Below are 26,824 nucleotides of genomic sequence, written 5' to 3' on the forward strand. Positions count from 1 at the left end.
CTTGGTCCATGCCACCATCACTTCTTGCCTGGATTCTTGCAGCAGCTTCCTTGCTGGTCTCTCTGCTTTCACCTTTGCCCCACTACAGCTGCCTTTCAGTAGCATAGCCAGTGTGTACTTTGTAACACCTAAAGGACATCATTTCACTTGTCTGTTCACTACCCTCCAATGTCCTTTTATTTACCTCACTGAAAGGAAAAGTTCAGTTCTTTAGAATGGCCTACATGGCCCTAAAGGAGTTGAGCTCCCTTCCTGTGCCCCCCTCATCTGGCACCACTCTCCCCTTTCCTCTCTCCGCTCCAGCCAGAATAACGTGGCTCCTCAGACAAGACCAGGCACCTCCCACCCCCTACGCCCTAGCACTTGCTGTTATCTCTCCCAGGAAGGTTCCTGCTATGGATCCCCACCAGGCTCCTTCCCTGCCTCCTTCAAGTCTTTGCCCGAATGTCATCTTCTCAATGTGGTCCCATGAAAATACTTAATTCAGTATTACAGCTGCCTCCATGCAAGCATTCTTCATCTCTTTCCCCTGCTTTACGCTCCTCCATAGCACTTTTTCCCTTTAATATACTACATAATTCACTTATTTAACTTGCTGCCTCCCCCCTCCGCATAGATACAAACTCATGAAGGCAGGGATTCTGTCTGTTTTATATACTTCTATATCCCCATTACCTACTACAGTGCTTGACACATACTAGGGGCACCATACTATTTGCTAAACAAATTAATTAAAGGAAAATATCCCAGGGGCCCCTGGGTGGCTCAGTGGGTTAAAGCCTCTGCCTTCGGCTCAGCTCATGATTCCAGGGTCTTGGGATCGAGCCCCGCATCGGGCTCTCTGCTCATCAGGGAGCCTGCTTCCTCCTCTCTCTCTGCCTGCCTCTCTGCCTACTGTGATCTCTCTCTGTCAAATAAATAAATTTAAAAATAAAGGAAAATATCCCATCCATACATGGCTACTATGTTAATCCTCATAGCCGCAATATTCATGATAGCCAAAAACTGAAACAATCCAAGTGTTCATCAGCTGGTGAACAGATAAACAAAATATGGTATATTCATACTATTCAGCAATAAAAAAGAAGAAAATACTGATTCTTGCTATAGCTTGGATGAACCTTAAAACATTATGCTAAGTGAAAGAAGCCAGACACAAAAGATGACATATTATACAATTCCATTTATGTGATATGTCTGGAAAGGGCAAATCCATAGAGGCAGAAAGGCTCTGAGAGATTAGTGGTTGCCTGGAGCTGGGGTAGGAACAAGAGTGACAAATGGGCAAGATGGAATTTTTTGAGGTTATGGAAAAGTTCTAAAACCAGATTCTAACAATGGTTGCACAACTCCATAAATTTTCTAGAAATCATTGCACTATATACTTAGAGTGCTTAAATTTTGTGATACACAAATTTACTTCACTAAAACTGTAAAAAAAAAAAAAAGTTAATTTTTAGAAAGTTTGAAAGTACTCTGTTAATGAGGCCAAGGTCACAAGTTCAAATTTTGGGGAACCAGTGAGATTGCCTAGTCTCTATTTAATTTCCTACTTTCCTTCAATACCTAACTGTGTATAAACCTTTAGTCTAGGTTCTATAGAAGCAGACATGGCCCCTGCCCTCCAGGGGCTTATAATCTAATAGAAGATAAGTTACACAGAGGTCACTGTAATGCAAAGCAGAATGTGAAATGCCATAGTAAAGACATGCCAATAAAGTCTATGGTATTGGTGCAAAGATGGCTTTGCAGGGAAAAGAGGAAGGAGAGCAAAAATTGGACAGGATTTTACATAATAGGTAGGAGGATTATAAACAGAGAAGGGAGTTAAGGAATGCCCATGGGCCACCCTCTTCATCCACCTCTCTCTCACATGTCATCAGAGATTATTGGGCAAGAAAATATAGGAACTTCAGTGCAAAGACTTCGCCTGTACTGAAATAAACAACTCAGGGATGTATCCTACCCGCAGCGTACCTGATACAAAGTAGGTGCTCAACATATGCTTATTGAGTGAATGAATGAAAATATAGGATGGGTCTAGCAGCATTTCAACCTGATTGTGGATTGGCAGGAAGAGATCTCCCTGTTTCTCTCTCTCTCTCTCTCTCTCTCTCTCTCACACACACACACACACATACACACACACACATACAGCATCTATAAGGTCACATCTTCCTTCAGGAGGAGACAACAGAGTCAATGTGCCTGAATAATCTCTGCCTCCCATTGGCCAGCACTCCAGAAAGCTGTTTCCCCAAGAGCCCACCCAAGAGTTTGCCCTTTTATCTGAGTGTAAATCAATTTTTTAGCCCAAAAACTGAACAGAATTCTGTTGTGTTCTAGATCAATTGTCTAGATCAATTGAGTTATCTTTAAATGTGAAGACAAAAAAAAAAATCATATTATTGTGTGTATTTTTATGTTACTTTCTAGGTCCTTTAGGTGTATGTTTTTTCTTCTGGCCTGAGTAATATGAGTTGTAGATCTAACTCGTAGGAAAGAAGTAGGATTTTTTTTCTTCTTTCAAGTCCTCCTTACAGGATGGAAATACAAAATGATGTTTCAGCATAGGTAGAGTGAAAGGTTTACCAAATGCGTGTGGATAAAAGGACCGAGAGATGGAGGTCAATGGTGGAACAAATGAAAAAAAAATCAAAGAATGAATGTATCCTTAATGACAACCGAAAGGTATTTTTCCCGATATATTCTATCTCAATTGCAGAATAAGAAACAAGCATTAGCATTCCAGGAGTCGCGGATGGAGTTTGAGCCCAGTAAACAGTGCCATCTGAGACAACTCCAACAACTCAAGAAAAAATTGCTAGCCCTTCAGCAAGAACTGGAGTTCCGCACAGAGGAGCTGCAGACTTCTTACTGTTCCCTCCTGCAGTATCAGTCTGTCCTAGAGAAGCAGACTTCCGACCTGGTTCTTCTCCACCATCACTGCAAACTGAAAGAAGATGAGGTATAGATAGAATAACTATGGAAATGGCTCCTAAGCCCAGGTACCCACTGAAATCAGGCCACACCTACTAGAAAGCAGACACTGGCCTTACAGGAGAGAGCTTCTCAACATCTTGAGCAGGTTTTATCAACTTCCCCTCTTTAACTCTTAATCTTAATGAAGCTGAACAGAGAAAACTAAAGAAAATGGCATAATTGGGTGAAAGCTCCGGTATCAGTGTACATGTGACATGTGATGTGAAGTGTGTGTGTGTTGGGGGGGTATTGCTTATAGGTCCATCATTTCCATCCTATTATCATTGCAATTTAAATGCAAAAGACTCTAGGTCTCTGAGGGTTATAAAAAAGGTATAAAGTCTATTAAATGAACCATTTTTAGAAAAACCAGATTTTGATAATATAAAAATTCCTAGCATTTGGATAACTGATAAGATAACCAGACATTGAGTCTGAGTCAATCACTGAGAGTACCAGATCAGTCATTTTTTTTCAGGCTGGAGTTTTAGATCATATAGACTCAAGTATATTCTGAACATTCATTTCCATTCATGTCCCAAGATAGTATTTTTTTTAAACCAGAAAGAGCATCCTTGTGGAATTCTGAGTAAATTCCAAAGACCAAAACTATAGAATTTAAACCAGTTGAACAATGGTAGCACTAGCAGCAGTGAAACTATGGGTTCTAAGGAGTGAGACAGACAGCCTCCCCGAGCATTTTCTTCTTTGCCTTTAGAGATAAAATTCCAAGGACTGTCCAAGATGGTGCTGTTGCTTAAGGAGTAATTCCAGAGGCTTTTTGAGGACTTACAGAATGTAGAATTTTTTTAAAAGGGAATGTTATGAGAATTTGCTGAAAAGGATTGGAAGGGAAAGAAACAGAGAAAAGCTATCCTACAAAGTATAATTGAGGGCAAAGCCTATGAACATAAACCATAGTTTAATAAAACTAAAGTAGGGTTGGGCTAAAACTCACCCGTTCTTAAAACAAGAGTCCAGCTTGGATAGAGCAACCCTGAATTAGCTGGGATTCTATTTGGCTGCATGTAACAGAAAACCCAAGGTAATAGTGACTTTAGATAGTTTATTTCTCTGATGTATAGAAGAAGGATGGAGATAGGTGGTCTAGGAATGTTACAGGAACTGCATGTGTCATCAAGTACCTAGGGTCCTCCCTTTTCGGTCTACCATCATCAGCTCAAAACTTCCATTTTCTAGATCTCCTAAGGTGGCTGCTAGAGCTCCAGCCATCACTTATTGTTCCTAACAGGATAGGGCAGGGAAGGAGGTGGGGGGAAAAAAAAGACATGCTCTTCTCTTTTAAGGACACTTTTCAGAAGTCCCACACAATACTTTCATTTATGTATCGTTGGCCAGAGTTAGTCACGTGGCTTACAGCTAGTTCTTAGGAAGCCAAGGAAATGTATTTCAGTGACATGCGCTGCTGTCCCAAATGAAGTCAAGTCTCAACTACTAAGGAGGAGGGGGATAATTGATGTGGGATCTGGTAAATAGCAGTCACTGAAAATGATCTCAAGCTGGGAAAACATTGGAAAAAATTACTCTAGGCATTCTGCCAATTTTCCCCAATACTTGGTTGCACAGCAGCATCAGGCTTCTGTGTAAGGCTGAATTTCCCAACAGCAGAGCCTAAGACAAGTCGATGAATGTAAAGTAGTCAATTCAAGAGGTGATCCCAGAGAGAGAGTGGAGAAGTGAGTCAAAGAAAGACAGGAACCCTATAAAGAAAATCAGTATTAAGATCACTACCATGGGCACCTCGGATTCAGCCCCTCTGGAGAACTGGGGGAGGTAGTGTAGAGCATGCCTCACAGTGATCCCAACTCACCACCCAGTCATTGCTTGAAGGCTGCTCCTGGGGGTATTAACTCCCTCATACTGGTAACCTGCCTTGTCTTGCTCCTCTGCCGGAGTGGGCTCCTGAGGCCAGAGCATCCCTCAGGCAAAGAGTTGAAGATGCTTGTGGTTGGAATGGGTTTAGCATTCAAAGGAACGGTGAATGCCTTCAGAATGTGAGAGAGTCACTGATAGCTTCTGTTATAAACATTTGAATATAAAATATTCTTTCTGTCTTCCCCTTTTCTGATCAACACCTCAAATTAAATGACCTCTTCCTACGAGAAACTTCAGATGGCAGGCAGCAAGCATAATTAGCTTAGACCGACAGAACGAGTTCTATCCAAATTCAACAGTGAACTATTTGAACCAAAATGAAATGTTCCCTGATGACCCTCCTGCTCTTAACTCCTTCAGTACATGTAAATCTGGCCATTCGGTTGACCATAGTCAGCTATATATAGTTATTTGCCGATTATAAATCATACCTTCCCCAAATTAAAGAGTTTGTAAACTCTTTGAGGGAGGAGCCTGTGTCTAATAGGTAAATATCCCCCAGCACCCAAGACATTGTTTAAGAGCGCTCAATAAATAACTGTCTGTTGGTCAACTAATCAATCGATTAGCTGAAGACTGGGAAGAGAACACAGGCTAAATAAGAACCGTCCAAGTCCCAGAGGAACTTGGGTTTGTTCCCCCTCAATCTCTTAGGAACTTGCTGTGTGCACGAGGGGCTCCACATTTTCTAAATTAGATCTCTAGAGAATACCTACGAAGGAAAGGTGGGCATTTCAAGCCTTTAAAAAAAAAAAAATGGAGCTATACAGACTCATTCCCGCTAAGCAACTAACAAGTCCTTATTGACTTTTCACTATACGCCAGACGGATGCGAAATAGACAGTGGTCCCCGCCTTCAGGAAGCTTACCGTCCGAATCGGACGATCTTTATGTTTTAATTTCTAATCATTAACATTCTGATATTATATATCGTAGCTTTTACATCTGTGCTGGGCCTATTCCGTACTTCTAGGTTTCTAGTGAAGACCTAAGACTCCTCTGCGTGGGGTCCTTATAGCCATACCCTTTCCTCAATGGATGTTTCCATGAGTTCAATGCGGTTTCATTCCTTTACCAACAGGTGATTCTCTATGAGGAGGAAATGGGGAATCATACTGAGAACACGGGCGAGAAGCTTCATTTGGCCCAGGAACAACTTGCTTTGGCCGGGGACAAGATCATCTCCCTAGAAAGGAGTTTAAGCCTCTACAGGGATAAATACCAGACTTCCCTGAGCAACATCGAGTTACTGGAGTGCCAAGTGAAGATGTTGGAGGGGGAGCTCAGCGGGATCGTCGGTCAGGTAAGGCCTCACACCACTCACTGCCTAGGAGCTCCAGCAAGTGGACCTGCTCCCAGGTGGTCACCGGGTAACAGTCCCTGCTTTCTCTGCGGGAAACCCAAACCTCCAACCAGATGTCGTTCCTTCCCTTGAACTTTGTAGCCCCTGGCTTTCAACTTCCAGCCTTCACATCTCCTTTAAGATTCCTCCCTAAGAATTTTGAGGCTCCTTAATTAATATAAAGTGCTACCACTTCAAATAAGGCAAAAATCAAAATACCAAATGGGCTCCCACATCTTCCATGTTCTCATGAGGTTCTGGCTGGGGGGCTCTTCTCGGTCACAGGACTCATGCAAACCATGACTTCAGGATCAAACAGGAGGTGAAGTCCATGAAAGGTAACAAAGCAGAGCAAAAATGCCTGAATCTTTCTTTTTCTTTTAATTGCTTTTTTTAATTACAGAAGTAATATAACAATGTAGGTTCCCTAGACAGAATCACAGAAATTAAATGTAAAAGTCTGCTTTCAGCCTCCTCTACCCTACTCTCTTCCCTTTAGATAATCATTTGAATAATCTGTTGGGAATCTTCCTCAGTCTTTTATTATACAGTTACATATATAAATGGTTAGGGTTTTCTTATTACATAAATGGGTCATTTTATAAATGTGGTTCTATACCTTGCTTTTTAAATATATGTCTTGACAATTTTAGTAACTACCTTGTATTCTATGGTATGACTATACCATCTGCTGACCTATTTTGTCTATTACAAACAAGATGTAATGGACATCCTTATTCCTACGAGAGAATTTCCTGAAGCGGGATTGCTGGGTCAAGGAATACATTTATTTTAATGTCAAAAGATACTTCTAAATTGAATGAAAGATACTTCTACCAGTTTACACTTTTACCAATAATAATTAAGGGAACTTGCTTCCCCACACTCACATGGTATGTTTTTAGTCATTTTAAGTTGTGCTAAACTGACGCATGGGGTAAAAAAAAAAAAAACAAAAAACACACACAAAAACAAGTTTCCTCATTACAGTTTTCATTTCCTTTCATTCTAACAGTTGTGGGTTGGGTTCCCCCAGGAAGCAGACTCTGACACAGATTGACATGCAGTACATTTTTTTTTTTAGAGAGAGCCCTTGGTATCAACACCTGTGAGAAGAAGGAGAAGGAAGCAGGGAGCAGAGGGAGAAATTGAGCTGTAATGCAGTCCCAACAAAGGCCTCAGCCAGTCTTGTGGAAGCTCTGGGGCTGGATGGATATACAAAGGGGTCCCAAATTAGGGAGAAGGGAGCTGGCCTTCTTCCTCCATGTTGATCAGTTATGGATGTGATCTGCCCTTAGGGAGAGGCATGACTTGGAGCAGAGCAGTTTTCTTCAGCCCAGGCAATCCCCAGAAATGGCTGAGAGCTGAAGGTTGTCTTAGGAAGCACTCCCAGCAGCTGGGGGAGTAAGTCCTTCATTGCTGAAGGGGACACATCACAGTGCCCACCACACTAACAAAGTATTGAGCACTGTTCATGATTGTATCAGTCAGGTGGATTTCAGCTTGATGAATTACTTGTTTAAATCCTTAACCAGTTTTATATTGGGTATTTAGTGTTTTTTGTATTGACTTATAGGAGTGTCTTAATATATTACAGGTAATAATGCTTTACTATGTATGTTACAGGTATCTTCTCCCAGTTTGTAACTTTTCATTTTACTTTATTAATGGTATTTGTCACCATCCAGAAATTTTTTAATTTTTATGGAGTTAAGTCTTTCAGTCCTCCTTTATAGATTTTGAGGGTTTTTTTCTTTTTTTTTTTTTTTTAAGATTGATTTATGTATTTGAGAGAGAAAGAGAGCAGGAGAGGGACAAAGGCAAAGGCAGAGGGAGAGAATCCCAATAAGACTCCCCACCCAGCACAGAGCCTGAAAGCTGGATCTCATGGCCTCAAGATCATGACCCAAACCAATATCAAGAGTCAGACAGCCAACCGACAACTACCCAGGGACCCTTAGGTTTTATTTCTTGCTTAGGAAGGCCTTCTCTACCCCCTAAGATTACAAAAGTTTACCTCATTTTTTTAGCACTTTTATATTTTTTTATTTCTACATTTTTATCTTTAGTCCATTTGGAATTGATATGGATGGATGAATAGATAGATTAGATAGTCAGATGATAGATGATAGCTAGATAGATAACCTATATATATATATGTATATATATAGCTATAGATACACATAATTTATGTTTACCAAAAGGTATCTCCAGCTGTCCCACTTCTATTTGTTGAACACTATCCCCGCTGATTTGAATTGCCAACTCAGTATATATGCTGATCCCCATGTACATGTGGTTCTTTCTCAACTCTCTTCTTTTGATCTATTTGCCAGTTCTTGCACCAAGATCACAGTTTTTAGTGACTTTAACTGATAGGTTTTGATAGCTCCTTCAAAGTAGGTCCTCCTTCCCTGTTCTTGACTTCCAAATATTTCTTGGCAAAATTTAGATTTATGTTCATTTACTTTCAAATTATATATTAATTTGGGGGAATTAGCATATTCTATGGGACATGACATGCTTCTACTTTTATTTGTTTTCTTAGGCACCCTTTAATAGGATTTTATACTTTTCTTTATAGATTTCCATATTTCTTGCTAAGTTTACTTCTAGATATGTTATAGTTGTTACTGATTTTGTGAATGAGATTGTATACATTTAATTTTATTAACTATTTCTGATGTATAGGAAAATTCTTGTTCTATCACCTTATTAAACTCTCTGACCCGATTTTCAGTGGACTGCTTGGTATATCTAAATTGCTTTCCTTCTCAATAATCATACAACTTATTTTGCATCTTACTGCATTGACCGGGACACCCCAGAACAATGCTGAATTATAACATCCTTGCCTTGTTTCTCATTTTAAAGGAAATGGTTCTATTATTTCACTAATAAGTATGTTTGTTCTTGGCTGCTTGTTAATATTCTCTTTCAAGTGGAAGCGTGACTGTCTATATGTAGTTTATTGAGAATTTTTGTCAGGAATGAATGTTCAACTTCATCAGATGTTTTTGTTAGCAGCTACCAAGGTTGTCATGGAGGTTTCCCCTTTAATGAAGTGAATTACATTAATAGATTTTCATTTATAGGACAATCTCTATGTTCCTGAAATTAACTTTACTTGATTGTGATATATTATTTTATTTTATTTATTATTTTACTTTATTTTAATAATAACAATATATCATTATATTACAATAAACTGTTATACTAAATTGCTTAAAGTTGTATTTTTTGTATCTATTTTCAGAAATGAGATTAATTTGCTTACTCAAATCCTTGTGCTCTCATCTCGTATTGGTTTCTGGATTATGCTACCCTAAAATAAATGAGTTAGAAGGTTTTTATTTCTCTTTTAATCTCTGAAACTGTTTATATAACATATAAAATATGCATTTCTTTAAGATTACAAATAAAACCAATTTTTAATCATTACTTAAGCAATATACTCCAACACTTCTAAATTCTTGGACTTTTGTTTATTAATTCTTCCAGAAACAATTGTGAGTGGCTAGGTTTCTCAGTATTTACATGTCTGAAAAAGATCACTTTGTCTTCATTCCTAATTGCTAGTTTGCTGGGTATATAAACTTTCAGGAACACCTTCCTTTAACTCTTTGAAATTATTGCTACATTGTCCTGTACCATCCAGTATTAAAGAGGAATTGTTAGATTTTGATGTTTCTCATTTTTGTAAGTTGCCAGTTTTATTTCTTGGAATTCTGGAGGGGTTTAGACTCAAGGTTTCTTAGTTTATTTTTCATTAAGCCTCTCAACATTTAACCGACACTTTTAATCTGAAGATCGATAATTTCTTCAATCAATAATTTCTTCAAGTTTTCTTCTATTACTTTAAAATTAATTTCTATTTTTCACCCTGTGGTATTAAAACATTGGACCTGTAAGGCACCTGGGTGGCTCAGTTGGATAAGCATCTGCCTTCAGCTCAGGTCATGATCCCTGGGGTCGTGGGATTGAGCCCAGCGTTGGGCTCTCTGCTCAGCAGGGAGCCCTCTTCTCCCTCTTCCTCTGCTTACTTGTGCTCTCTCTTCCCTATCTCTATATCAAATAAATAAATAAAATCTTTTAAAAGATTTTCTGTCATTTTCTGTCATTTTCCATTCTTTTGCCCACTTACACACTAACTTACTTATAAGAATATTATTTATGGTCAGGTTTAGATTTCTCTCTGACCCTTCTACAGTTTGCTTCATGCTTAGTGAACATAAACTATTTCTAACTTTGCCTGGAAAAGCCCAATTAAGGAAACAAGTTTAATGGGAAAGATCTACTCTCCAAACTGTAACTCTTTCCTCTTTTCTGGCTATCTAAATCAGTTCACTTCATTGTTGGTGCAGACCCATGTGCATGTAGTAACCCTCATACATGATTTCAGATGACCTAGAGAAAGACATTTTAAAAATTTTTTTATTAACATATAATGTGTTATTAGCCCCAGCGATACAGGTCTGTAAATCACCAGGTTTACACACTTCACAGCACTCAGCATAGCACATACCCTCCCCAGTGTCCATAACCCAACCACCCTCTCCCTACCTCCCTTCCCCCAGCAACCCTCAGTTTCTTTTGTGAGATTAAGAGTCTCTCATGGTTTTTCTCCCGAGAAAGACATTTTTTTTTTTTTGAGAAAGAAATTTTTTTAAACGGTTCTAGGAAAATGGGCATACTCATGCTAACGGGAGTGTCAATTGGTATAATTTCTTGAAGGATAATGGTGTGGTATCTACCAAAACTTTAAATATGTCTTAGCAGTCCTACTTCATGAATTTTTTTAAAAGATTTTATTTATTTATTTGACAGACAGAGATCACAAGTAGGCAGAGAGGCCTACAGAGAGAGAAGGGGAAGCAGGCTCCCTGCTGAGCAGAGAGCCTGATGCGGGGGCTCAATCCCAGGACCCTGGGACTACAATCTGAGACAAAGGCAGCAGCTTTAACCCACTGAGCCACCCAGGCACCCCCCCCACTTTAAGAATTTAATCCAAACATATACCAGAATAAGTACTCAAAGACTTACGTGCAAAAATATTCATTTCAACTTCATTTTAGAAAAATAACTTGGAAACAATTGATATTCCCATCAATAAGAAATTAGATAAGCCCATTGAAAAGCAATTTAAAATAGCTAGAAGTACATATACTAACCTGGATATATTTCTAATACATCTTTTTGAGTGAAAAAAATATATTTTTATATTTTAAAAGGCCAACATAATATCATCTGTATTCTACAAATTCCTTATTATGTATGTAAGTGTATAGATAAAGTTCTAGAAGTATGTGCACAAATTGTCATCTCTGGAAAATATAGCAAGTATGGGATTAAAGGTAGTACAGTCAAAGAGAAATTTAGACTTGCCCACAATGGTATACTGTTTTAGATAGATCATGTATATTATACATGTGCAATTTGATATTAATTTTAAAAGAAAAATCAGATAAATATACAAGTAACAATATGGGAAATATCCTAAATAAATTGTCAAGTGTAAACGTAATGTTAGAATAGCGTTTTAGAAGAGTTTAATTTGTGTAGGGGAAAAAATAGAGGGTCATATACATATGCATATATGCATATACCAAGATGCATAAAATATCCTTGGAAGGATACTCCCCAAAATGGTAACACAGACTGTCGCGGAGGAGAGGACTTGAGTCGCGGAGAGCCAAGAGGGAGGAAGACTAACTTTACAGGATATTCTCTTGTGAACTGTTTGAACTTTCAACCATGCGTATGCACTTGTTAATTTTTTCTTTTATGAAGAAAGCTGTGATTCACATATGTGAACATGAACTTTCAGAATGTAGATCTAAGAGATTTTCCATGCATATGGCATTCTGAAGTTAACTCGAATAGTATGAACAAAACCAACTCATTATTTCCAAATATCCCAGGAGACTGAGAATAAGGGTGATCATTCAAAAGTGCGTATATACACATCTTCCTGCATGATTCAAGAGCATCAGGAGACCCTGAAACGACTGTCTGAAGTCTGGCAAAAGGTCTCTGAACAGGATGATCTAATCCAGGAACTTCGAAATAAATTAGCCTGCAGCAATGCTTTGGTAAGTGACTTCTAGAATATTTTTCTGAGAGACCAAAAATAAATCCATGAAGAAACAAAGGAGGGAAAAAGAGTCACCTAACGTTATTTCGGTCAGCAAGATTGCTCAAATGTCTTATATAGACTTGCCCCTACCTTTTGTTCATCATCTCTGTGGTTACATGCCCCCAACCCACACGAAGTTTGAGATTCTAAAGAGACTTCAAATCTATCACAACAACTTAAGTGCTCATCAATAGAGAAATGGTTGAATAGATTTTTTTTTTTTTAAATGGTTAAAGAAACAGAAACATTCTACATATTGTAGAATGATATACGGCCAAGAAAAAGGATTCAGCAGACTATAAGAATTAAATGGGGTTGTGAGCTATTGTTGAGAAAAGGTCGCAAAATCCCATGTATAGTTCAATTCCACTTTCATTTTTTAAAGTCTTTGTTTATAATATAGAAGTACATACCGTAAATTGCCTATAGTGCTCACCACCCCTTACTAGAAATGAGCGTGGAGAGTAAGTGGAGAGATGTCACTTATTTTTTTTTGATGCTTGTGTTTTGTTTGAATTATTTTAAACCAAGAACAAAAATTTCATAATTTTTAATTTTCTTGAGTACATACACATCCATGCATTCCATAAAAACTTCCTTCTTTAATACTTGAATTTTGAATCCCATCCTCTGATAGATTAGATGTCTTTCCATCACAGCTTTTAGAGAACATTCTGCCTCATAAGCTGGAACACACAGAGGTTCAGGAAGGAGTCCAAAATGTGGCCACTGGCAGACTCAGACAAACCACTGTCTATGCCTTACTGAGACTTGATGTAAGATTGAGAACCTAATTCCTCCTCTGTTGCAACCCCACAGGAAGTTTGTGATGAATTACTTAGTATTATAACAAACTTGGGCTGAAAAAAAGAACACCCTGCCAAAAATCATACTAGTAATAATCACATTACATTGATCATTCAGCATAACTAACCCACACTCATTTGCAGGTTCTAGAGCGTGAAGAGGCTTTGATAAAATTACAAGCAGACTTTGCTTCCTATACAGCCACACACAGACATCCTCCTAGCTCCTCAGAAGATTGTGAAGACATTAAAAAGGTGGGAGAGCTTTTGCTTATTTGTGCCTGGGGGGTGTCAAGTTGCATTGGGTTTGATTCTGGGTTTTCTTGCTTATTTTTTATTTTTATATCATATGTTTATATTTGTGTGAACTTGATTGGCCCTGCTACAAGCATCCTGTATGTAGTATATGCCAAGTCCCAGTGAATGTGTCTGGTAGTATTCAGTTTTACAGCCAAAGTTTGGAACTGCACCTGTTTCTTCTATAGCACATATCAACTGTTAACATTTTCTACAGGGGACCACTTGTGCTCTTTATCTGTCTCACCCCACTATGAAGTCAGTTCCATGGGGTCAAATATTTGTTTCTGTGTTTCTTATTCTATGGCCCCCAGCACCTAAGACAGTGCCTGGCACATGATAAGGTGTTCCATCAATGTCAATTGTTGTAGGGCAGAAGGAATGGTGGCTTTTGTACACATTCTGCATGAAGGTGATAAGTCTGATGTATCCTTTTTAAAATTAATTTGTTTAATTGAGATACAATTGACATACCCTAAAATTCACTATGTAAAGTATACAATTCATTGGTTTTAAAGCAGTTACAAGGTTGGGCAACCATCCCCACTAATTCCAGAATATTTTTACTATTCTGAAAAGAAACCCTGTATGCATGAGCAGGCATTCCCCCACCCCCTCCCTCGGTCCCTGGCACCTACTTCTCCCCTCTCTGTCTCTCTGGATTTGCCAAATCTGGACAGGTGGCATTTTAGAAGCATTCTTGCCCCATGTGCTCATCCTGCCCTGGTCCTATCTTACCTGCCCAGATACTTAAGCACTTGCAGGAGCAGAAAGACAGCCAGTGCCTACATGTGGAGGAGTATCAGAACCTAGTGAAGGACTTGCGCATGGAGCTAGAGGCTGTGTCAGAGCAGAAGAAGAACATCATGAAGGGTAAACCCGGAGAGGGTGGGGTGTGGGGGGCAGCAGGGAGAGGCAGAAGGAAGCTGGAGCCCTCCTCTGAGTAAGGAGCACTCTGTCCCTTCCTGCCATAGACATGATGAAGCTGGAGCTGGACTTGCACGGGCTGCGGGAAGAGACATCTGCCCATATGGAGAGGAAGGATAAGGAGGTTTCCATCCTACAAAGGCGGCTACAGGAGCTACAGATGCAGTTCACAGAGACCCAGAAGCTGGGCTTGAAGAAAGACAAGGTAAGGCAAGAGGAGCTCTCTGGTTAGAACTGCCAACAGGACAGGTGTGAGGCCAGACCTGGTCCAGGGCAGGTTCTGGATCTCTGCACCCAGTGAGATTGCCTGAGGGAACAACACATGAGTATGAGACTGCAGGTGCTTTAGGCCCAGAGGCAGTTCTGAGCACTTCTTTGGGACCTCTCATAGCACATAATAAATAAATAAAACACCATTATCCAGGGACCTTCATAGATATGTTGACTCTACAAGAGGTACTTTCCCAGCCTGCAAGGTAGAGAGTTTGGGACACACTTGCATTGTTCTGTTATGCTTTTGTTTATGCTTGGTCGTGGAAAGAAATGCTTTAAATATTGTGTAGTTCTTATTAAGAACTTTAAGTGAATTTCAGTGTATAAAATTACAAATACCTTATGAATATGCATATAGGCAGTTTGAAAATATTGATGGAACTATGCCCTAGAAGATCTGTAGTTCTCAATATAAGTCAACGTCCTGGAAAAGCCTAGGAATAGAAGTAAGGACAGAAATGTTGTAAAACCAATGCAAGCTTATACAGTCAGTGCACTTCCAACTCTACTCTTCTATCAGAGATAGCAGAAATCATCCAACTGCTTGACTGGCTTCATTCAGGCTCCCAATTTGAAAGTGCAGGGGGGCATCCATTAGTCAAAATGGAAGTGTCTGGAAAGATGACCACACGCAGCCAGGAGTCTGGGTAAACAATTCTGAGTCATTCATATATTCATTCACCCTGTATTTTTGAGCTCCTGTGATATGCCAAGTACCACTCGAGGCATTAAGAATATAATAACACATGCAACATGCTTATTCCTCTGGAGCTCACATTCTAGTACAGAAAGACAGACAATAAACAAATCACAAAACTAATATATAATGTAATGCCAGGTACTGATAAGTTCCTGTTTCACACAGGGTGGTCAGGGAAGGCCTCTGTGATAGGGTGACATTTTGGCAGAGATTTGAATGAAGTGAGGGAGCCACCCAGGCAGAGGTCTTCAGGAAAAATATTCCAAGCAGAGGGAGTAGCAAGGGCGAGAGTCCTCAGGTGGGAATCTGCTTAGAATATTCTAGGAGACAAGCTCAAACCAAGAGAGTTAGGGGTGGCTGGAGGTGAGGTCAAACCAGACCATCAAGAGCATCCCAGGAGGTTGCTGGAAGGAGAGTGGCCTTTTTCCAAATACATGGAGCCAGCAGAGGGCTTTGAGGAGAGGCAGAACAAGATTGGACTTAGGCTTCCAGAGGGCCCCTTCTGACTGCTGCGTTGGGAATGGACTGACTTAAGGCAGGAAGTGGAGGTTGGAGATTGTGTGATATCCAGGCCAGAGAAGATGGTGGCTGGAGAGGGCTCAAGATAATCTGTACCCAGCTTCGATGGGTAGCTGCTCAGGCCTCTATCAGTGGTCACCCTTTGCTTTCCTCAGCTCCTCCAAGAGAAAGATGAAATGTTGCATGAGCTCGAGAAAGAACTGTCACAGGTTCAGAACAGCCTCATGAAAAAGGAGATGGAGTTGGAGAAGCAGCAACGAATGACAACAGAACTTGAAAGCACCATCCAGGAGGCAAAGCAGGATAAGTCCAGGGCAGAGTGTGGGGCCCTGCGAGCTGAGATCCAGAAGCTGAAGGACAATCTCGAAGATGCCCAACAGCAACAGAAGCTGGCAGGTGAGGCCCTCAGCAGACGGTGTCCCCACCACACTTCAAACCCTCGCTCGGGGCTAGGGCAGTCCCCCCTCTTTCTCTGAAGGCCACTTCCTGCTCCTTTCCCCGCTCCTCACTGCAGACCTTGTCACGATCTCATGGCACATCTCACAGGGATCACAGCGCCCGCCAGAGCTCCTTCACTCGCCCTTAACTGGGAAGGTGAACTGCTGAACGTTCAACGCCTGCTGTTTCCCCAGCAGCGTCCTCTGAAGTTCACCTTTCGCCATCACAGGGAGGACAGGGCTCGGAACTTTACTTTGTGCTCTGCATTCCTCCCCAACTTCTCCAGGACCTCCGTCACACAATTTATTCTTCCCTTCCTTTAGACACCTTCTCTCCCCTTTATTGCCTCCCAACACATTCTCTCCCGCCTAGCCTGCTCTACGGATCATGTCCTTGCTGCTCTGCTGAAACTACTTTGCCAGAGGTCATTAATAACTTCTTTCCCTGGGCATGGACTTGCCCTCGGGGGGATGAAAACAATCAGAAATTAGGTACTGGTGATGGTTGCACATCTTTGTGAGTATTGCAGAAACCACTGAGCTGTATGCTTTAAAGTGTTTAATGTTATGTTATGTGAGTGACATATCAATTGGGGGGGGGGGGATGTCCATAGCGTGGCCTCCTTCCCCGCCCTCCTGTAACCGTGTGTGTCTGAGGGTGGTCTTGGCCTCCCTCCCTCAACAGTTTTTTCCCATCTTTGGAGATCAAACAAGTCCCTTCTTCTTTCACAAATCTCATTCCCTCCTCTGACAGTAGTCATCCATCCCTTAATCTCTGCCTTCCCCCTTCTAGTTTCATTCTTGGAACAACTCCAAAACCTAGAGCCCCAACCCTTACTTGCCCCCTGTGGTCACTCTTGTCTCTAGAGAGTAGCTCCACCTGGGCAATCCACCTTCCCCTCTAACCCAGCATTCCCCAAACTGAACTTCCTCTTCTCTGCTTAGAAAAGAAATTCCTCCTCCTTCTTCCAAGGTATATCATTATTCCTGTGTTGACACCATCTTTCGTCCAGCATCCCAGGCTGAAAAATGGAGACAAAGGTGATGTTTCAACAGAAACAATAACAGAAACTTTAGGAAGTCCTTCTCCTTTTAATACGTTTCAATTTTCCTCCAATAATCTTTTTGCCAGGTCTCTGCTCAAGAACCCACTAACTTAACTCTAAACATTTCTCTCTGGCTTTCAGAATCTTCCAAAGCCCACTCCTGTCCATGCACTCACTCAGCAGTCTAACAGCACTCCTCCATGCACTCACTCGGCAGTCTTCCAGCACTCCTTCCCACTGTCCTTCCCAGTCAAACCCATCTCTTCCCATCCTCTTCCCACTTGCCTCCCCCATTCCATTCCTATGCATTTGCTCGAATGCTTCCCCCTCTGGAATTCCCGTCCTCCTCCTTATTCCCAGGCCCAGCAGCATCTCTGTCCTTCCGTAAGTCCCTCCCCAACTGTTCTCACCCACACTGATCTTGTTTCACAGGAGTTCACGGTGAGTGCACAGTTCACATGACTGGGTTTTCTAGGTCACGTGGGCTGGTTATGTCTCCCTCACGAGACTCTAAAGTCCATTAGGGTCAGGATTTGTCCCTAACGACAGGATGCGTCACACAAGAGATACTGAGCAATTTATATTGATTTGTTTAACTTTAGTCCAGAAGCAGTCTACAGCTGGGGGATAGCTGAAGACAGATGACCTAACAGAGCTCCTTAGGAGTGATAATGAGATGGAGAGAAACAAGGACACATTGTAAATTGAAATAGGTCACAAATTGAAGGAACAGTCTTTTTAACTGGTCTTATCTGAGAGTCAGATCTTCACACATGCGTATCCCTTCTCCCACACACATGTGCCTGGCTTGTCTGCTGGGTTCTGTAGCTCAGCAAGCCTCCCAGTACAAAGAAGAGACCCTTCTGGCAAAGAATAACCTGGAGGATGCGCAGAGGAAACTGCAAAGCTACCTTTTCCTGGAGAAGCAGAAGACAGAGACCATCCAGGAGCTGCAGAGAGAACTTCAGAAGCTGCAGAAGGATTCCTTGATGGCTGGAGAGGAACTCGCCCCCAACAGGTACCACTGTCTCACTTCCAGGGAGAGGCTCTGTCTCTGGGGAGCCGGTCTGGACTCGGCAGCAACTGCCTGGGACTGAGGTAGCAAGCCTCGGGCAGCGAGCTCACAATCTGCTAACGCGGATCCTGAAGTCTGTCTTCCTCTTGTCGCCATTTTGCTTTAGGAAGCGGATAGAGGAGCTGACATTGGAACTCTCTGAGACCCGGAAGAAGCTTGAAAATTCAGAAAAGGAAAAGAGGCAGTTCCAGAAGACCACGACTGAGCAGGAAATGAAGCTGAATGAACTGCTAGACCACCTAAAACTCCTTCAACACCAGGTATAACGGGCAAGTAGGCTGCCAGCCCAAGCATCTGCTCTGCCTGAGATTAAATATATTGGTCTTTATTGGGGAAGATGCTACCACCAATCCATTCAAACTAATTTTCCAGCATTTGTGTGAGAAGGCTAAGCCAGCCTGTTAGCTCTAGTTCCCACGACCCATAATAAGCATTCTCAAGGGCTAAGCTTAAAAACAGTCAGAGGACAATGTTCGGTTTTTTTAAATAGGATTCAGAACTATCCTTGTCAGTCATTTTAAAGTCCTCAATCTCTGAATTATTCTTTTTGTGCTTTTCTAAGATTTTTTTTAACTTTATTTAAAGAGGGTTTTTTTTTTTTAATTGTGTTATGTTAGTCACCATCCAGTACATCTTTAGTTTTTGATACACTGTTCCAAGATTCATTGTTTGCATACAACACCGAGTGCTCCACGCAATACATGTCCTCCTTAATACCCATCACCGGAATCACCCAGCCCCCACCCCCAGCCCCTCTAAAACTCTCAGTTTGATTCTTGGAGTCCACAGTCTCTCATGGTTCATCTCCCCCTCCATTCCCCCCCATTCGGTTTTCCTTTCCTTCTCCTAATGTCCTCCATGTTATTCCTTTTTATGTGGAAAGATTTGGTAAGTGGGAGAGAAGGTTGTTGCTGTGGGAACTAGATCTATAAATAAAATAAGTTGGTATATCTAATTGAACCAAAAAAATATTGCTGGACATCTGAGGAAACTTTTTTATTATCCATGCTAAATAACCAACGGGTTCCCCTCATATTTATCTCAGCCATTCTCTTTGTCTGGGGAGGGGTGGTGGTTTTGTTTTTTCAAAAATATACAGCTTAAGACTGTCTTTCAGGCCATTCTTTTTAAACAAAACCAAAAAAAGGCAGGATTTTTTATTTATTTGAAAGAGCAAGCAGGGAGCCTGATGCAGGACTCAATCCCGAGACTCCAGGATCATGACCTGAGCCAAAGGCAGATGCTTAACCCACTGAGCCACCCAGACATCCTCTTTCAGGCTAGTCTTTATTTCTCAGCACAGGGAGCAAGGCTCTGCCAAAACCAGTCTAACCGAGGAGCTTCAGGAGGTGACAAGATTACTGGAGGAGAAACGGGAGCAGTTGAAAAAGAGCAAAGAACAGGAGAAGTTGCTGGAGCAAGAGCTTGAGACATTCCGACAGGAGGAAAAAAGGAAAGAAAAAATGGTGAGAAGGAGAGTCCAGGGAGGGCTGGGTTCACGAATCCAGGGCAAGACTCGAGCCCCACTGAGCCTGGCAGGATACAGAGGCCGTGGGTGCTCAAACCTCAGAAGAGAAGGGAGGGAAGGTAAGAAAGGCAAGGTAGAAGGAGAGAGAAGGCCCAAGACACCACAGGCTGCAGAATGGAGCTGGGGGCGTGGGAAGGAGGAGCAGGCTGCTCTGGGAGTCTGAGGTAACACCTCTTTTCTGGGTTTTGTTCTCTAATGGGGGAGCAGACAAAGGAAAATTTGCGGATGTTGGAGGAGGAAAATGAGAATGTCAAAGCACAGTTAATGCAATGTTCCGCACAACTGGAATCCTCTCTGAGCAAACAAAATGCCTCCCAGCAAGTCATCCAAGAGCTAAACAATGAGGTGAGTTGACAGAAACCCTGAGGGAGTGCAAACGTAAGCCCTGTGACCCTTGACCTGAAATCAGCACTGACCTCTCCTCCACCACGGAAATGCAGCTAAATGCTCAGCCCACGTGTATCTTGTAGTGCCTTTAGCTCCACTTTTCTCCTCGAAGTGGGGGTAACCCTTCCACAACCATTTGCTCAGTCAAAGAAATATATGTGGAAGGTCTTATTTGATATCTGCTGGATCTCCCAAACTATCTGGGCTTTGGCAGCGATATTCCACAGCAACATTTCAGACCAGAGTTGTGAGTCCATTGTTGGGGGCAATTTGCTAGGGAACACTGCCAAAAATAGTGTCAAAGCACAGAAAGGGCATAGAAAGGGAGACAGTCATTTGTCATCACACAAATAAAAATGACAGAAAAGTGTAAATGGCATCTGACATATACAAGGCACCATGCTTGAAGTCAGTCATCATTTATTGACCATCTACTTATGCCCTTCACATGCCTTCCATCTAGTTGACTCCCAAAAAGATAGACATTACCCTGATCCTCATTTTGCAGAGGAAAGAAAGGCTGGGGCTCAAGGTAACCAATGAATAAGCAATGAGAGGGACCACCACTTGAACCTGGATCATCTAGCTCAAACACCTAACCTCTTTCCCCTTCATCATGAATGGCAATACTTTCCCTAACTGCATAGATTGCATCTTTCTGCAGGAAACAAATATAGCATCTTGATAGGTGGTCTCTGTGTTACAAATGAAAGCAGCTCTGATTCCTTTATAATTTAAGAAGAAAATATGTTAATCTTAAAATAGTATGGACTATGCAAAGTATAAGAACAGCGCTGCCAATGGGACTTTCTACTAATATACGGTATCTACTAGCCATATGCGACTGTTGACTGCTTGGAATATGGCTTTGTATGACGAAGGAACTGAGTTTTTAATTTTAATATTAACTAATTTTAGTTTTATTTAAAGGTAAATAGCCTCATGTGGCTAGTATCTACCATATTAGATAGCACAGAAACTGACATTTCTGGAGTTTTGTCCTCTAGAGATATAAATCTCTCCTTTGCTGTGGTCCAGTGCTGAGGTCTGAGTCACTGAGACCCCTCCCAAGGAACCTCCCTGAATATAAGAGATATTACCTCAGTATTTAATATGGCCATATTATCATGTTTGCCAAAAGAAAGATAACCGTGTAAAGGTGGAAGGAAAAGCACTCATTTCAGAATTCCTTTGATAGAAATCAGGAGACTGCAGGGGTTTTTTGGTGTGTATAAACATGTTCAACTTTTTAAAAGCATACCTCAAATATAGTAGATGTATTATCAGTTGAAACAGGTTATTGGAAAGAGGCTTAGTTTTGCATTCTAAAATGCATTTTCTTTCATCAATATTCCATATCTCAATTTTTAAAGTTACTAACTGAAGGCAATAGATCTTGAGATTTTTTTTCATCTCTTTGATTCTAGGACATTTTTCCACTACATTTTATAATTAATTACTGTTAATAAGAAAGCTAATTTATTTTACATATTTATTCTGTATTTGGACTTCTTATTGAATTCACTTCTAAGCAGTAATAGTTTTTCAGTTACTTCTTATGGATTTTCTGAGTAGATGATTGTATCTCATTTGCAAGCAACAACAGTTCTCTAAGTCTTTGTAATATTTTTTTGGGGGGGGGGCACCTGGGTGGCTCAGTGGGTTAAGCCACTGCCTTCGGCTCAGGTCATGATCTCAGGGTTCTGGGATCGAGTCCCGCATCGGGCTCTCTGCTTGGCGGGGAGCCTGCTTCCTCCTCCCTCTCTCTCTGACTGCCTCTATGCCTACTTGTGATCTCTCTCTGTCAAATAGATAGATAAAAAATCTAAATATATATATATATATTTTTTTTTTGTCTTATTGCATTGCACAGTACCTACAGTTTGGTGTTCAACATAACATCCTTTTCTTGCTTTAATGTTAATGGAATCCATCTGTTTTGGTATGGTGTTCTTTGTAATATGGTGAATAAAATTAATTAATTGATCCTAATTTTGGCCCACCCTTATATTCCTAGTATGAGTCCTGACAGTGTGTCATGTATTACTCTTTTAAAACAATACTTGAAACGTTCTAGGAAGTAAAATAAGGTCAGTATGACTGGAGTGCAGTCCTCAAGGAGGATGTGGGCATAGGATGAGAATAGAAAGATAGGTAGGGGTAGACACTGTGGCCTCTGTTAAGCAATTTGGGGTTTTATTCTAAGAGCAATGAAAAGACATTGATGATATTTCCTTAAAGGCACTGGAGAGGTGATTTGAGTTAAGTTTTCAAAGCATAATTCTGACTAATGTGTGGAAATACATTGCAGAGAAGGGTAGGTATAGAAGTGAGGGATCCGGTTAGGATATTATTGCCATTCAAGCTAGCATAGCATCAGTGAAGACAGAAGTTAGCAAATTCATGATGTGTTTTGGCAACGGAGTTGACCAGACTAATGATGGACTGAATGTGAGAGGAAGTAAGGAATCAAAGATGACTTAGAGAAACTCACCCATGAAACCATCTAGGCCTAATGCTTTTGGCAAGGGGGAGAGTACATCTTTATAAGAACTTTTATTAAAACTCCTTGATTGTATAATTTATAAATATGTATATATTACAGATTTTTAATATTTTTCTCCAAGCTAAACCACTGATGTTAGAGAAGTTTAAAATAAAGTCTCCAAACTCCAATGGACTTTTGGTTCATAACAGCCTTCCCAACTTACCTCTTTTCTCAAAAAAAATACTGCTCCTTTCTTCCCCAGATTTCCCTATGATTTTGCCACTGCTTCTTTGTGCCAGATTATAGTCCACTTTCACTCCCAAATAAGCCCATATTTTGCAGGAAATTTTTAAAAATAAAAACAAATAAATAATACAAATAATAAATGATATATACTTATTACATATAAATAAATAACAAAATCAAATAATTAAGCTTCTGTTTTAGCTTTTAACATCCCTGTGATTTATGTCACCACCTTTCTTTATGTTATCCCACCTCTGTGATGACATTTCCTGATCTGGCTACCAATTATCAAGAGCTTACAGTGAATTGCAATTTCTTCAGTGATTCCTCTGGTTTATTGGGCAGACCCAGGTGACTCCATGTTTTCAGAAGTTCCCAAAAAAGATGCATTTCTTTTTCCAGAAGACCAAATTATTTTATCTTTCGGAATGGTTTCCTTCCCGGCACTTGTAAATATAGAGTCAAAAGTATAATCTGACACTTCTTATCTCACCATTTCCTAGACTTGAAGATATTCAAAATTCCATGTAAAAAAATAAATAAATTTCAAGCCTGGAGCAGTTACTGAAGGAAACCCAAATTTGTGTGTTTCTGTGTAGATGGCCACATAGAGGATGTGGGTGTATTAAAATACCAAAGAACAGATAAAATACCAAAGAACAGAAGCTGGAAGTAGATCTCTGCCTTGTACTTAAAAGTATTTAAAAACATGTCCTGTTACTTAGCATGTTCAGGACCAAACTCCCAGCTGTATAGTAATTTTTAAGCCCTTTTAACCTATATAACTTCATTTGATCACCACTAAAATTCTATGAAACAGTTGAAAGTAACTGGTTTGCAGAAGAGGAAACTGAGGCTCAGAGTGATTAAATAAATGAAAGAACCACAACCTCTAACTGCAGATCTCAATTCTTTTTAACTATAGCGTGAATACTCATTACTAAGTTTAAGACACCAACTTCAGTTTTTAAACATGTTTTATCAGAACTACATGTTCAGTGCATCCCTAATTCCAAACATTGCCCTAAAAAATAATTCATTCAGTCAAAAACAATTATTTAGTATTTACTGAGCACATATTATATAACATGCCGTGAGCTATAGGCAGTGGAGATACAGCAGTGAAGGAAGCACATACAGTCCTGTTCTCATGGTGCATCGAGTATAGTGGACTAGGTCAGGAACTAAGGAAGGTATAAAATGTACAAATGAAATATTGTATCATGGTTCCTGACCTAGAACTGAATTCCAAATCCTTATTAAAGGCTATAGATTCTGTGAAAGGGATTATTCATGTACTTAATACATCAAAGCCCAGTACTGCCAGTACTCCTTGTATGGGGGGGGGGCGCTGCTAACTTAGAAGGGGAAATGTGGGGAGAAGCATATTGAAGAGCCTGGGAAGGCAGCTGTTCCTTTTATAACAGTGAGGGAAGGGTGGAGGCCTTATCACAGACTGCTCTGCATGTTAGTACAGAGAGAAGAGAGCCTCGCTCTTGTCCATTTCCTGTAGACACAGAGAATTCCTCTGTAGCCATGAACCTTGATAGTGATGTTCTCCCTCCTAAAGCTAGTCCTTCAGAAGGATGCCTTAGAGAGTCTGCAGGTCCAGCTGGAGAAGGCTGTGCACAAGGAGAAGCAATATCTGCAGACCATGGTCTCTAAAGAAGCCTATGAGGAACTGTCCCGAAAGTCAGTCGCATGCCAAGATGACCTGACACAAACTCTCGAGAAGGTAAGCCGCACCCGCTCTTCTCCAGGGCTGTTTGAGGCAAAGAAATGTCCGAGGAGCATGGAAAGTGCAAGAGTCAATTCCCCGCACAACTGGCTGTCACCAGGACCTCTGCAAACTCTTGCCTGAGCTAGGATGTCCTTCCAGGGAAGGCCTGCCTCCTTGTAGTGAGGACTCGTTTGGGGGGAGAAAGGGAACACAAAGAATGAGGCCAAATCTAACAACTCTTTCTGCCCACAGATGACCAGGGAGGGGGTGGGGGGAGCAATTTGTGCTTCACCCAGTGCCGATCGTGCCTAGCTGATCAGTTCAGAGAAATGGAAAAAGAGGACATGGGGTAGGGGAATGAGGGTGTAGCAAATCAACCACTGTCACTTCCCACCCCTCTCTGGGACACTAGGCAAGTGAGCAGGTGTCTGTGCTACCCTGAACAAGGGATGAGCATGGACGGGAACCCTTCTCCATTCGGCACTCAATAGAATAGGCCAAAGAACTGTGACAGGCATTCTTATCCCCTTTGTCTTTATGGAAGCTCAATCATACGACCTCAGAGACCAAGAGCCTGCACCGAAGCTTGGCACAGGCCCAAGAGAGGAAAGCTCAGCTGGAAGATGAAATCCTTGCTTACGAGGAGAGGATGAAAAAGCTCAACATGGAACTAAAAAAACTGCAGGGCTTCCAACAGCAGAGTGAGCTAGAGGTGAGGAGCAGCCAGGAGCTTAGGCTGTGTCCCTGTTCCAGGTCCCCAGGGTTTCTCTCCTCTCGCCCCGAAAGTCCTTAGTGCAGAGCCATTCCCTTTGACGGAAGGGTTCCCTCCACTTGCGGGCTCTGGGAGCTAAGGCAAAGGTGGTAACAGTCAGAGCAGGGGCGCCCTCTGCTGGTACTGGAAGTAAAGTGCCCCCCCCCAAGGAGTCTCCCCAAGTCAAGAAAGCGGCTCTCCTGCCTTTTCACAGAGCCTCTGGGCTCAGGACGGGCAGCCGGCCAGCCGGGGTCTGTCTCCTCACTTTGTGCCCCTGAACAGGTTCAAGCCTTCGACAAGAAGCTGGAGGAGATGAGCAACCAAGTGTTGCAGTGGCAGAAGCAGCACCAGAGTGACCTCAAGATGCTGGCAGCTAAAGAAGAGCAGCTCCGGGCTTTCCAGGAGGAAATGGCCACCCTGAAAGAGAACCTCCTGGCAGATGAGAAGGAGGTGGGCACTCCTCAGCTTCTGGTCACTTCCTCCCAGACCTCCCAGCCCATCCACAACCACCTGGATACTAGACCAACGTTGGTGGGGGTGGGAGTGCCTAAGAGCAAGGAAATGATACCTCTAGCCCACTCTATTCAGTACAAGGTAGGGTCTGGGTGCTCTAAGGCCCACAGCAGTTTTCTCAACCCAACTATCTTCCTGTGCCTTCACTGATAGAGGTAGTGAGCAGAACAAAGGCCATTCCAGAGAAGACTGCCATCTCCTGATCAGGTATACCAGCTGTCCCTGACTTAGATAATGCCCAGGGCAGTCCTCCTCCAGCACCCATCCTGACATTTTCACTTACTCTGCAGTAGAATCTGCTAAGAGATCTTCGAGCATGCCTTATGCCCCTGTCCTGGAGCAGTGAAGTTCACGGCGGGTGGCCACAGATATCTTGGTTTAGCCACAAGGCCTTTGCTTGTATTAGGAAAAAAAAAAAAAGGCATCCATTCCTCAAGATATTTTTTCTTCCATCTGTTAAAATATTGGCTTAATATATTGCTTTTTTAAAACAAAGATGTTTTAATGCCTTTGCCCAAAAATCATTATTGTAAGTATACACATCTACTTTGTCTCTACTATAAACAGTGCCCTGCTCAGTAATGTCATCTTTGTGTGCATGCACTATTAGAGGTGAGATGCTGCTGTGTCAGGTCCAACTCTGGCCTAGGGGTTAGACAGCAGAACCAATGTTTCTTCTTCCAGGAAGAGAGAAGAGACCTGATTTGGGAGTAGGGAGGTGACAGGCCTGTGCTTCGCACCCCTCTCCCTAACAA

General features: G+C 41.5%; 1 protein-coding gene across 2 annotated transcripts in view; it reads left to right on the forward strand.

Annotated features, from left to right (window-relative positions):
• The window catches only part of PMFBP1 (polyamine modulated factor 1 binding protein 1), a 164,103-nt gene that overhangs the window by 128,072 nt on the left and 9,207 nt on the right, over nucleotides 1-26,824 (forward strand). For both annotated transcript variants that reach the window (XM_045076250.1, XM_045076251.1), the window contains 14 exons: nucleotides 2,726-2,968; nucleotides 5,960-6,181; nucleotides 12,142-12,312; nucleotides 13,307-13,417; nucleotides 14,206-14,332; nucleotides 14,434-14,591; nucleotides 16,034-16,274; nucleotides 18,190-18,379; nucleotides 18,543-18,696; nucleotides 19,735-19,902; nucleotides 20,172-20,309; nucleotides 24,656-24,820; nucleotides 25,350-25,517; nucleotides 25,839-26,006. In XM_045076250.1, the coding sequence (XP_044932185.1) occupies nucleotides 2,726-2,968; nucleotides 5,960-6,181; nucleotides 12,142-12,312; nucleotides 13,307-13,417; nucleotides 14,206-14,332; nucleotides 14,434-14,591; nucleotides 16,034-16,274; nucleotides 18,190-18,379; nucleotides 18,543-18,696; nucleotides 19,735-19,902; nucleotides 20,172-20,309; nucleotides 24,656-24,820; nucleotides 25,350-25,517; nucleotides 25,839-26,006 (2,424 nt within the window). The remainder of the gene's footprint in view (nucleotides 1-2,725; nucleotides 2,969-5,959; nucleotides 6,182-12,141; nucleotides 12,313-13,306; nucleotides 13,418-14,205; nucleotides 14,333-14,433; nucleotides 14,592-16,033; nucleotides 16,275-18,189; nucleotides 18,380-18,542; nucleotides 18,697-19,734; nucleotides 19,903-20,171; nucleotides 20,310-24,655; nucleotides 24,821-25,349; nucleotides 25,518-25,838; nucleotides 26,007-26,824) is intronic.

Source organism: Mustela putorius, unplaced genomic scaffold, assembly GCF_011764305.1.
Source record: "Mustela putorius furo isolate JIRA1106 unplaced genomic scaffold, ASM1176430v1.1 tig00000174_pilon_pilon_pilon, whole genome shotgun sequence".
NCBI lineage: Eukaryota > Metazoa > Chordata > Mammalia > Carnivora > Mustelidae > Mustela > Mustela putorius.